We start from the raw sequence: 13,197 nt of genomic DNA, 5'->3' as shown, positions 1-13,197 counted from the left end.
GTGCCCATTGACATTCTGTTGTAGCATGGCACTGAAAGCACATGATGAAGTTCTGAGAAAATTGCTAGTGGGGTGTCAGTGAACAGGTGCACAAGGAGTGTAGTTTGCTTGAGGCTTGTCTGGCAGGTCCCAAATGCTGCCTGGAGTTCATCAGTCCAAGTACAGGTGTGGAACCACACTCATTTTGCACGTTGCGAGAATGGCACGGAATGATGGCTAGGCTTCATCAGGTCAGGGTAAAAGTTTTATAATCTCCAAGCAGCAACACACTTTGCACACAGTTACAAGGTAGACTAAGCTGTAAGAGTAGTAATGCTCTCCACTGGCAGATACACACAGGTTCCAGAAAGCTGAAATCCAATGAATGTCAGCACCCATGGCACATTTAGCCTAATTTATAAGGATTCTGTAGTCATCAATCCTTTGCAAAACTATGGGTACATTCTTTCGTGTTCTCACCAACATTTCATTGATGTATGCCAAGCAGAAGTCCAATTCCCACAAAACTTTATCAAAAATACTGGAAAGCTTGTGATACATTCTGCAAGGTATATGAGATGTATGAGGATTCAAACGTGAAAAGTGCATGGTCATGACAGTTTTATGGATGTCCTGTGTTGCCAGGACCTTTCACCAGATCTAATGTTTGTCATGCCAACTGGCACAAGCAAAATCTCTGATGTGGCACAAAGGGTACCTGATGGCAATTGTCTGGGTGTTGAGTCCTCTACAATCACCATAGGGTCACCAGCCATCCAATGTCTCTGGTACCAAGTGAAGAAGAGAGGCCCAGTTGCTTTCTGATAGCTGTGCCATGCCTGCTCAGATAATTTAGTCAAGTTCTGTTTCTGCTATGCCCGGTTTATCATGGGTCAGCCACTTGGGCCCTGAGGAAACAGGAGGATTGAGAATGGTCCTGAGGTGTTGCGCTTTTGAGTGGTGAGGCAATTACAACACTCCAGTAGGTCACATCACTGATAGAAACTTATTTGGTAGAAGCACCAGAGGCGGTGGCATATTGAGGAAGTGTACCAACAAGTCGCTGCACACACAGTGCTGGCATGCAACATCCAGTGACTTAACCCAGCCCAAACTGGAGCTGTTCCTTACATCCAGAATAAAGTCACTGAACGACAGGACATCCAGCCTGATTACAGTGACAGTTGTGCCTGTGACTATAAAACTAAACTTGACTGAACTTCATAAACCAATGTTCAAACTGAAAAGTGTAAATATGTAGCTGTGGGCAAACCATTTACAGTGGCTAAGTAATCATTTGCATGCAGTCATGTCTGACACAATGAGCACTTTGGAAGCACACTTACATCCAGTCTGGTATCCACAAGAGACTGCGCCTAAGACATCCTGTCTGTTTCCAGAAAATGTTGCAGAAGTTGTCCAGGCCAGTGCTGCTCGCAGACTTACCTGCTGAGCGTGAGAGCATGAGCATGAAAACACAACGATCTGCACCTACATGTCCTGTTGCCAAAATGACATTAAAAACACCAGTTCCAGTCAAGCAAGTGCAAGGAGTGCCCACTAAATCATCCATGTGATGGCATGGAGTTCCATCATTTGTATAAGCCACAGGCTGTGACTTGCTGAATCAACTCATCAAGCCACGAGATGACGTCATCCAGTCTGTCTCTGGTGGGCATTATAGTCAACATCTGCAGAGTGGTGGCCTCAGTTACTGTGCCTGTGACTCTGCCATCTGACCCAAGTTCTCTTCTTGCATTACCAGGAATAGAGTGTAATGTTTCTCTGGCAACTGAGACATCCACAGGGATTGTAGGAGTGGGTCCAGAACATCTGGTATGTCGAAGGTGGGAAGGTGTCACAGGAACTGTGATGGTTCCTATCACCAATTTCCTCCCTGTGCAACAATTATCTTAAGCATTGCTTGTTAGAGAGGGAAGCCACTGAATGAGCTCAGCTTTTAGTACTCATACTTCCTGGAGGCATCAGTTTGTGGTAATGTCGCTAACCTCACTGGTATAGCAGCTGTCAAGTAGAGCCACCACATGTGCATTTGGTGGAGTCTTGTATCCCAGCGGTGACGAAATAGCTTTCAGTGTGTAAAACCAAAGTGAGGGAAAATCGCTCCAGAGGGATGGTGCTATAAATGCTGTGTGGTTCACCTGCATTATTGGGACAGTCCCAGGGAATGGTAACAGGTAACCAGACTGGTCGACCTTGTGGGTGCAGACGGGTGCAGGCTGGGCTGCACCCACGGCACAAGTAGAATTGGTGCTGGCCGCCACCAGTGAGGGGTTGCAGTGAATGTCGGGATGCTTGAACATGATGTTTCCTGGCTGTGCAACTGCAGCGACTCTTGCAGTTTTGCCAAATGTGGTCTCTCTGCTTCTGGCCCTGTTCAAAGCTGTGTCTTGTGTCACTGTTGTAGCACAGCCATCTCACCCGCTGGTGACAGAGTAGCTGCTGCTGCTGTTGTACCAGTTGTTGCTAGTGTCATAACTGGTACTGCAATTGTTCCATTTCTGCTTGTTGCTGCAGAAACTGTTTCATGATAAGTCAGTATCACCACTTTGTAAGTACTTAACACATGGCACACTTCACTTCAAATTAATGACTTTTATTAGTCAGCACAACAAAAAGGTAAACAATTGATATCACATGTACTATTATAGCTTTACTTCTTATTTTATGTAATGTGCATCCCATAGGTAGAGGCATATTAACTGCTGAAGAGCACTGTGTTTCAAGCGTTGGTCATTCATGACACTGCTAGGGGTTAGGAGTGGAGTGACCTCCGAGGTTGCTACCAAGCTATTACGAGCCTTTTTTGAAGTAATATCTATTATAAAACAGTGATGAGTCATGGGATTTTGATTCACAAAACCTGATGACAGATAGCATTACAATGAACAATGTCACTCAGTGCATCTAACATCATGTGTTACTAACACCTAATAACTAATGATAATATTATCAATTATATTATATTATACTGTATTATATTATCAATTATAAAGCTTTTCAATGCATTGAAAATTCACTCAATTCAACCCCCCACCCCCACCCACTCGCCACCCCATGCTTCCTCCTTACCCCCACCAACCACAGCAGATTGCTGTTCCCATCAAGCACAGTCACAACTCACCCCAACAACAGCAGCCAGAGAAGCGGTCATGTGTGCACAAGTTGTGCCTGTGTGCTTTCACTTCAGACAAAGGTCTCTTGGCCAAAAGCTAAAATGTGTAGCAATCTTTTTGTTCTGCCTATCTGTGACTCAACATTTCTTCTATATGATGAGTAGCAATATCTATCCTTTATCCTTGCCTTTTCATTGTTTAATTGTTGCTAGGTGTTTAGAACAAGAGCACTCTGCCAGATCATACAATGTCACAATCTCATTGTCTTCTCATACATAAACAAGAACATGCTGCCATTATGGCCTGGACTTCAGTTCACTTGCTGCTATGCTAGACAATCAACAAATACATCTGCTACTTTTCTGTTCCAGTTTGGTTTTCTTCCATCTATCAAAATCACAGTTAGCAGAACAACACAAACAAATTTTATTGGTCATTCAGTAAATTATCAATGGATATTATGGAAGGAAATTTAGTTATATTATTAGTTACATTATTTTCACCTGAAGTCCCAATTTCCATTGCCTGGAAATATCTGGCCAGCGATGCTTGAAGTAACGTGAGCCAATAGTCAATACGGCCAACATTACCAATCGCTGTCTGTTAGGTTGACCAGCAAATCTTGTTCCCAATAATTGCATACCAAAAGTAGTGTGATTCTTCTCAACAGATAGCTACAAACGGAAGATACAGTCAATAAAACAAATTCAACCAAAATAACTCTCTGTAGTGATGTAAATATTCAACTGAGATATACAAAATATAGAACTTAATCACATACAAAAATTTTTTATCAAAACTGCAACACCAAAGAAGATACATGAGTGTAAACTAGTTAGTTTAAGCTCATGTACCCTATATCAAAGATTACATACATAACAACACACAAATGATTACATCTAAAATTGTAATGATCTGTGATTTTGAGAATTCAGTATTTAATGAAGAAGTCACAAGCTGAAATTAGAGCTTCTAAAGAACATAGTGTGGCAACAAAGAGGGGCTGGATATAGTCCTGGAGATTTTGTTCCAGGTGGTATGCATGCAAGTAGACAAAGTATCAACAGTAGTTGTTGGATGACTATGTCAAGTTGCCAACCAATCACATCCCAGACATATCAATGAATGAACATACAAGTAAAGGAGTCGGTAGTACCAGTCCATCTTTGAAGATCGCCTGGTCATTGGTTACCACATGTGGCCAGGCATCGTCATGATAAAATACGTCAAGTGGAGTTGTCTGAATGAGGAGCTCTAAAACCTCCTTGGTATAGAGGTCACTTTCAGTTTATTCTCAGTACATAGTAAAAGGGTCATGAACTTGTAAGTCATTTTCAGCCAAGTGTCTGGATACTTTTGATTGCATAATGTATATCTGTATTTGAATATGCATGCCTATACCAGTTTCTTTGACCTTAAGTGTAGATGCCCCAAGCGGTCATTACTAATTGTCAGATATCCTGTAAAGAAATCTTGCAGCTGTGATGCTTCTGGCACCCTTCTCAGCTTGACAACCCAGGTGACAGCTTGTGTCCATTGAGCCTTAAACTGGCTCTGCATATTAAGCTTAGAGAAAAACCTGTGTTAACTTGAAATAGAAGTCTGCATATAACATGTCAGGGTCTACACAGTAGTGCAATGATTTGAGGAATTGTGTTCTCACGTAATTGTAAGCATACAGATTGTTATAAATTCTTTTATCTTTTAGATCTTGCTGACAGCCTCAGGTTTTTATTGCACACCTAGTGTTATACCTGTTGTAACTAATTATTCTTGCATAAAGGTTGTGTCATTTGCAGTGGCCCCGAAGTACTGAACAATGGCATTGTTTACTTCAGTGAACACTGTGTTTACATTATCAAAGTATAGGCAGAAATAAAATGATGATGTGAATACAGGTGAAGACATATCTCTGCACCCCTTCTTCATGTAAGTTTTTTCCCCCTCCTAATGAGTGTGGGAAACTTGTGATATAAATTCAGGAGTACATCTGAACTGGTGGGAAGCTATACCGGTCCATGACTGCTCAACAGCTGCCTGCAGTACATGGGAAACAGGCTGACTGAGGTCCAAGTAATACACCTCCATCTTGATGTCAATTCAGCTGTGTTGATTACACCAAAGAGTCGTGAGTGAGACTAGGTATCGGGCAACTACTCTTGTGCCTGCGGAACATTTAACAGACCCATCTTATGGTTCAAGAGTACTGCTACATTGCACACACCCTTCAGATAAGATGCAGTAGTCAACAATTGGGTGTACAAGTGATTTTCAAAGTGAAATGGTATCAGTTAAATCCAGGTTTCCATTCTATCTGACATAAACATTCACTGTACATTAAAGCCATCACCATCCTCAATCATACATTGCATTTCAACACACTCATATATCATATCATTCATGAGCAAGTACATTTATCATAACTTGCATCTGGCCATCCTGATTTAGGTTTTCTGTGACTTCCCTAAATCAATTCAGGCAAATGCTGGGATGGTGCTTTTGAAAGGACATGGTCAATATCCTTCCTCATCCTTCCCTAATCGGATGGGATGGATGATCTCAGTGTTTAGTCCCCTTCCTCCAAATCAACAGACCATCTGTTATCATTTATAAGATTTCTAATGACAATGTCTTCTCTATTCCACAGCATAAAGATATTGCTAGATAGTGTGACTGCTCACATGTTACTGTCATGTGCAGCATTTACGAGATATCAGCTGCTCTGCACCCTGCGTATTTGCTATTACAATCCAATTCAGCCAGTGACAGCCCTTGTCATCCATATTTTGTGCATCACAGTGTTTGATCTTGGTGGTGATAGTTTAAACTGAATCATGACACAGTGGTCCATGTAAAGCCCAGTGTTCACACGAGTTTGAGGATGATGTGCCCCAGTATTTGGCTCTAACCAAAAGTGGTAAATGCCTGTGTGTTAAATGTCAATAACTTGACCAACTCTTAGGTGCCTAATGCAGTCTGGTGACAATTAGGCACTTGCCACATTGAACTCTTCTATTAACAGAAGATATAGATATGTGCTATCTTTAGCATGACAAACATCTCTTATTTGTTTACTCATTGTAATATAAGTGAGGAGAAGGCTGCACTTGTCAGAATCACCGATCTTAGCAGCAGGCGCAAAGACAGCACTTTACATAAGCTGACACAACAGCTGCACAGTCTATTGGGCACCCAGAGGATACTGCATTGAAGAATCTGGATCACTATAGAAGACTAAATCATTTCCTGTCTTTTGACAAGATCAGTGTGTTGTATTTAGAATCAGATATATGCTTTAAAATTCTGTAATATCTACATGCTGTTTAATTCATATACACACCATATCATCAACACTTAATTTACAGATACTTCTTGTACAGATACATAAAGCTTTATCCCTGGCAATAGATGTTGTTGTTTGTGTTGTGTGGCATGCATGCCATTATCCAGAAACGATGAACATCTCAGACTATAATGACCACTTGAGTGGTATGCTCTTGTGGGAATTTTCCAGAAGAGTCCTGTTTTAGTGCCTGCTTCATAGGGTGCCTACATCTGTGTTAGAAACTCCCATGGTGACTTCATTTAGGCCACCTTCATTGTTGAGGAGCATAGCGAATAAATGACAAGTGTGATGTTTTGGGCAGTATTGGATTCAAATACAGAGATACACTATGAATCAAAAGTATCCGGACACCTGGCTGAAAATGACTTACAAGTCTGTGGTGCCCTCCATCAGTAATGCTGGAATTCAATATGGTGTTGACCAATCCTTAGCCTTGATGACAGCTTCCACACTCACAGGCATACATTCAATCAAGTGCTGGAAGGTTTCTTGTGGAATGGCAGTGCATTCTTCACAGAGCGTTGTACTGAGGAGAGCTATCGATGTCGGTTGGTGAGGCCTGTCATGAAGTCGGCATTCCAAAACATCCCAAAGGGGTTGTATAAGATTCTGGTCAGGACTCTGTGCAGGCCAGTCCATTAAAGGGATGTTATTGTCGTATAACTACTTCACCATAGGCTGTGCATTATGAACAAGTGCTCAATCATGTTGAAAGATGCAATCGCCATCCCTGAATTGCTCTTCAACTATGGGAAGCAAGAAGGTGCTTAAAACATCAGTGTAGGCCTGTGCTGTGATAGTACCACACAAAACAACAAGGGGTGCAAACGTCCTCCATGAAAAACATGACCATACCACTGCCTCCGAAATTCACTGTTGGCACTACACACACTGACAGATGATATTCACTGGGCATTCGCCATACCGACACCCTGCCATCGGATCGTCACATTGTGTACTGTGATTCGTCACTCCACACAATGTTTCTCCACTGTTCAATTGTCCAATGTTTACACTCCTTACACTAAGCGAGATGTCGTATGGCATTTACCGGTGTGATGTGTGGCTTATGAGCAGCGGATCAACCATGAAATCCAATCTTTCTCACCTTCTGCCTAACTGTCACAGTACTTGTAATGGATTCTGATGCAGTCTGAAATTCCTGTGTGATGGTCTGGATAGATGTCTGCCTATTACACATTACAACTTTCTTCAACTGTCAGTTACCAGATGAGGTCGGTATGTACGCTTTTGTGCTGTACATGTCCCTTCATGTTTCCACTTCACTATCACATTGGAAACCGAGGACCTAGGGATGTTTAGGAGTGCGCAAATCTCACATACAGACATATAACACTAGTGACAAAAAATCACCTGGCCACGTTCAAAGTCTGTGAGTTCTGCAGAGTGCCAATTCTGCTCTCTTGCGATGTCTAATGACTACTGAGGTCGCTGATATGGAGTACCTGACAGTAGGTGGTAGCACAATGCACCCCCAAAAAACTTTATTAGATCAGTTACTGCTGCTACAATGGCAGGTTATCAAGATTCAAGCAAGTTTGAACCTGGTGTTATAGTTGGTGCATGAGCGATGGGACACAGCATCTCTGAGGTAGCGATGAAGTGGTGATTTTCCCATATGACCATTTCACGAGTGTATGAGTGTACCGTGAATATTAGAAATCCTGTAAAACATCAAATATCTGACATTGCTGGGGCCGGGAAAAGACCTGCAAGAATGGGAGCAATGATGACTGAAGAGAATCAATCAATGTGACACAAGTGCAACCCTTCCACAAATTGCTGCAAATTTCAATGCTGGGCCATCAACAAGTGTCAGGATACAAACTGTTCAATGAAACATCATCAATATTTCCAGAATGAGATTTTCACTCTGCAGCGGAGTGTGCGCTGATATGAAACTTCCTGGCAGATTAAAACTGTGTGCCCGACCGAGACTCGAACTCGGGACCTTTGCCTTTCGCGGGCAAGTGCTCTACCATCTGAGCTACCGAAGCACGACTCACGCCTGGTACTCAATATTGGCTTTCAGAGCTGAACGCCACACACGTACCCTTGATGACTGCGCAACACAAAGTTTTATGCCTTGGCTGGGCCCGTCAACACTGACAGACTGTTGATGACTTGAAATATGTTACCTGGTTGGATGGATCTCGTTACAAATTGTATCAAATAGATGGACATGTATGGGTATGGAGACAACCTCGTAAATCCATGTACCCTGAATGTCTGCAGGGGACTGTTCAAGCTGATGGAGGCACTGTGATGGTATGGGGCATGTGCAGTTGGAGTGATATGGTATCCCTGATATGTCTAGATATGACTCAGACAGGTGACATGTACATTAGCCTCCTGTCTGATCACCTGCATCCATTCATGTTTATTGTGCATTCTGATGGACTTGGGCAATTCTAGCAGGGCAACGAGACACCCCACACATCGAGAAATGCTACAGAGTGGATCCAGCAACACTCTTCTGAGTTTAAACACTTCTGCTGGCCACCAAACTCCCCAGACACTAACATTATGAGCATATCTGGGATGCCATGCAACACCCTTGCACTCTTACAGATTTATGGACAGCCCTGCATGATTCCATCCAGCACTACTTCACACGTTAGTCGAGTCCATGACACATCCTGTTGCGACACTTCTGCGGGGGCCCTATACAATATTAGGCAGGTGTACCAGTTTTTGGAAAGTCATCACAGATGCATGTGTGCGGCTTCAAGAAGTTATAAACAAAAACGGCACTCATATTGAACATGTGGTTCATTAAGTTACATTTCCAAGCTGCAGTCTTTACTTCTACATCAATAAATTACAAATCTTGTCAACAACAAATGTGTCATTCATGAAACAAATCAGGTGATTTATCCTGTGCCACCATGTATGTTTGTAAATAACTGTACCTTCCAAATTATGTAGCTAAGAGCGGCCTCAATTTCTGGTTCCCATCGGCCAAGGAATCCAACCTTCATAAACTTTGTCACTGTCAAGATCTGATTTTTCATTACTGCTGCAATTTCTTTGTCAAGATCCACAGCATCCAACTGTTAAATATGAGAAAGCAACATGAATCAGTTACAGGTCTTAAGTAGGTAGGCATAGTTGTGTAGTCTTCAATCATAAGCTATAATACATATTTTACTGTACTACACAAACAAGTATTATTTTAAAAGATCAAGAAACTTACACAGAATATAAGCACACACTGTTATAAGAGACTCACAAGCAGTAAACAGAAATGCAATTAAAACACATAAAGATGTAAATAATGTGTCTTATTCATTAACTATAAAATCTGCCACTCCTAGTATATAGATGCACTAATCAAGCTATTGTGCAATTACAGAAAGTGTGACTCCTAATTTCATAATAATTTCACAACAGAAAGAGATGCTCTTACATAGTTGACTACTGTCGTACAATAGTGTGTCCTATGCATATTATAAATGTCATATCATATTCCACTTAGTTTTCCCTTTTTATATCAGTTCAAACTGTTTGCACCGCTATGGTTTTGAGTTTGTTAGTGAGCATAACCTCAACAAAACAAAATGTTTAAAACACAACGAACATGTAGCTTAAGGTAATCAGTAAATTTTATTCCAAGTTTTCTTTGTTTTTACAGAAAATCACCCTTTCTTGAAGGGAACTTGTAATCTTTATAGCATAACAGATCCAGAAATTAAAAGAGAATCAGGAAGCTTATTTTAAAGTTATTTGTCTACTATTCAGCAAAACATCTAGCCCCATCAGGAGCACCACTCTTGGGTGTGGGATGTTCTTAAGTAGCTATAAATCACCCTTACTGCTGTAAACAATTGCAGTTTGCTGTGGATGGGTGTGTTTGGCGGGCTACCGAGAGACATGTACCAGAAATACCAAATATACTTCAAATACTACCCTCTCCCCTGGATACTGTCTCCGTCTCCAGGAGCATGACTGTTAATGATGTGTCAGTGGTAGGTCTGGGAGCTCTGTACTGGGCAGACAGAGACCACGAAGAACTCGGGGTATGACAACCATCCAGCTAACCAGCATGTTTCAAGTGCTGTCTCCCAATTGAGATTGAGCCAGTGCAGCACACTTTGCTTGTTGATATGTCTGTTGTGTCTCATCTCAGTGGGGAGCAAACAGAAGAATAGAGGTGTGCTAATTATCAGCAGCTCAAACATGCAGTGAGCATGGGAATTCTTTAGCAAAGAGATGGGAAATATCACTTTGTGCACTCTGTGTTTATGTCTGAAGACTTCATTCACCATGCTGATGAGGCTGTTTTAGCAGCTACTGAGGGAAAAGAGTGCAACCAGTTGCGGATTGTAATACAATGGAATAAATTGTACCTGCTGTCTTGACTCTGATGTCATACTTGCATCATTCCAGTTAGTGGCAGAGAAGGTTGAGAAAAACAGCCTAGTTCATGGAATTTCACTGTTTCACAATCTGAAACATTGTCCGAGAATTGATAGCAGACCCCTAGTTCTCAGTCACATGAAGGAATGAACCAGAGACTCTGACTAGGTTTCAACTTCCTAGACTTGCACCATAGGATTAAAAATGTCTCAATGGCTCAGAGGGGCAATTAAGATTCAAAGAAATGACCCCCCCCCCCTCATACAGACACATGGTGAGGCATAAAATCAGTGGGCTCACATAACACAAAGCACAGAAAGCCATTCAAAACCCAAAATTGACAGCAGTGGGATTTTTGGGATAAATCTATAAGTATATCAACACGAAAGGCTAATGGGAAATTGATGTGGTGCATTTGTCACAGAAGACAAGAAACTCAAGTCCAAATTGAAGCTGCATAACTACAGTCCCTAGTGCAAACATTCCCCAATAATACTGTCATCACTGTAGCTGACAATCATCAAACATTCAACTGGGATCATTATGGTTCCGTAAGAGTGGGCACCACAGGACAATCTGTTAAACAATACTACGTGCCTTCTCTGAAAACAACCTAGAACAGATAGTTCAGAAACTCACTCATGATAAAAAGATATCATATCTAATCGTAACAAATAAGACGTCACCCACTTGAAGACATCTATACTGAAACTCCTAAAACTGACCGTGAAGCAGATATAGTAAAACTGACTGTGAAGCAGATATAGCAGAAACAATTAGCAATGTACAAAGGACAACTAATACAAGCAGAAAGATTTTAATGTTCAGTAAACTAGACATGGAGGAAGTATTATTGTTCTACACCTGTGCAGCACTTGAGACATTCAGCTCTCAGCAGGAGCATGTAGGGGAACTGTGGCTCAAGTTTAGAAGTTAAGTGACCCAACTGGACATGTAAATAGAATGTATGGAGATATAGATATTTGTAACGTCATCCATGTCAAGCATGGCTGCTTGCGGTGAAGGCAGTACTAATATCGCCAGCCAGGATAGTGAGCAAATATAAGGTCACATGGTGGCAGTTTCTTTCCCACTTGCTGTTACTTGACTTGCCTCTACCTGCAGGATCCGACCATCATGACTGTTTACTATGTTCATAGTCATACAAACTATGAACTTGAGGTTTCCACCACTGGCAGACTTAATGGAACTTTGATAATAAACATTTGCTTATTGGCTATGTAGTGTTTGGATTAATCAATTTCATCCAGAACTGTCTGTGTTAATTTGTATTGTGGCTCAAATAAATATAGCACCAAGAACTATTACTGTTTGCTTGATGGACTAATAGACAATTTTAATTTGTATTACAGAAGTCACTTGTGTTCAGTAAATGTTGTTGGGCCATGTAATGGTTATAAAATATGAGGAGGTCACAGTACTGGTTCAACAAGATGTACAGGTACAAATATCAATACTGCCCTAGACAGGTCAAATCTACCATTATGCATCTTTACTCCAGTGAGTAGATGTCATTGATGGGGAAGCTCCACTATGTTAGAAGACTGTGGCTTGGCACCGCCATTTGATTTGGTGCTTAAGTAAATCAGTCGAGCCTCAGCAAGCCAAGTAAATCAGTCGAGCCTGAGCAAGCCTGCAGGGTAGATCTGGGTGCTCGTGTCCCACATGGTTGCATTTAAAAGTGAATTAGTTGTGTGGAAAGACTAATATTAGCAACATAATAGAGGTAGACTAATATTATGGTTGCATTTAAAAGTGAATTAATTGTGTGGAAAGACTAATATTAGCAACATAATAGAGGTAGTGAAGAATATTTAGTGACCCACGTAAGCCTTCATAAAGAGGGTTGTGTATAAAAGTTATTAATTTGAGAATCACAAGTTATTTAGAAAGTCAAGAATGATTCTTAAAATCAAAGTGACCCTAAGGAATTCACCAGCTTTAACTAACTCGGTTCAAACAGTGTTACGTGAATGAATGTGGAAACAGAGAGAGTGTGATTAGGCTCAAACCGAAATTTTTGCTTGTGTTTAAAATATAATAAAGTGTGTGTTGTCAAATCAGTGTGACCTTCATTTAACCTCGTAATATGAATGGCAGTATTTTGGTGGGAGGCACAGGTGGACAAGTTATGGGCCACCCACCCATGGAACCAGATACTCAAGGTGTTTTTCTCATCTTACTGCTCCTTGCCCAGGGATGGCAAGTCACCAACAGAACTACTCCATGGCCATTGTCACAGGACATTGTACCAACTCCTGTGTCATGCCTCAGAGAATCTACATCTCACCAGCAAGGTTCCCAGATGGAAATGCAATGTACTGTTTGATGAAC

At 41.4% G+C, this 13,197-nt stretch overlaps 1 protein-coding gene across 3 annotated transcripts in view; it reads right to left on the bottom strand.

The window, feature by feature from the left end:
• Nucleotides 1-13,197, bottom strand: part of LOC126284129 (peroxisome biogenesis factor 2) — a 101,779-nt gene that overhangs the window by 42,112 nt on the left and 46,470 nt on the right. For all 3 annotated transcript variants that reach the window (XM_049982839.1, XM_049982837.1, XM_049982838.1), the window contains exons 2-3: nt 9,396-9,536; nt 3,620-3,790 (exon numbers count right to left, since the gene is read on the bottom strand). In XM_049982839.1, coding sequence (XP_049838796.1) covers nt 3,620-3,790; nt 9,396-9,497 — 273 coding nt within the window. In that variant the 5' untranslated portion in view covers nt 9,498-9,536. The remainder of the gene's footprint in view (nt 1-3,619; nt 3,791-9,395; nt 9,537-13,197) is intronic.

Source organism: Schistocerca gregaria, chromosome 8 (genome assembly GCF_023897955.1).
Source record: "Schistocerca gregaria isolate iqSchGreg1 chromosome 8, iqSchGreg1.2, whole genome shotgun sequence".
Lineage (NCBI taxonomy): Eukaryota > Metazoa > Arthropoda > Insecta > Orthoptera > Acrididae > Schistocerca > Schistocerca gregaria.
This window is presented reverse-complemented; position numbering and strand designations above follow the sequence as displayed.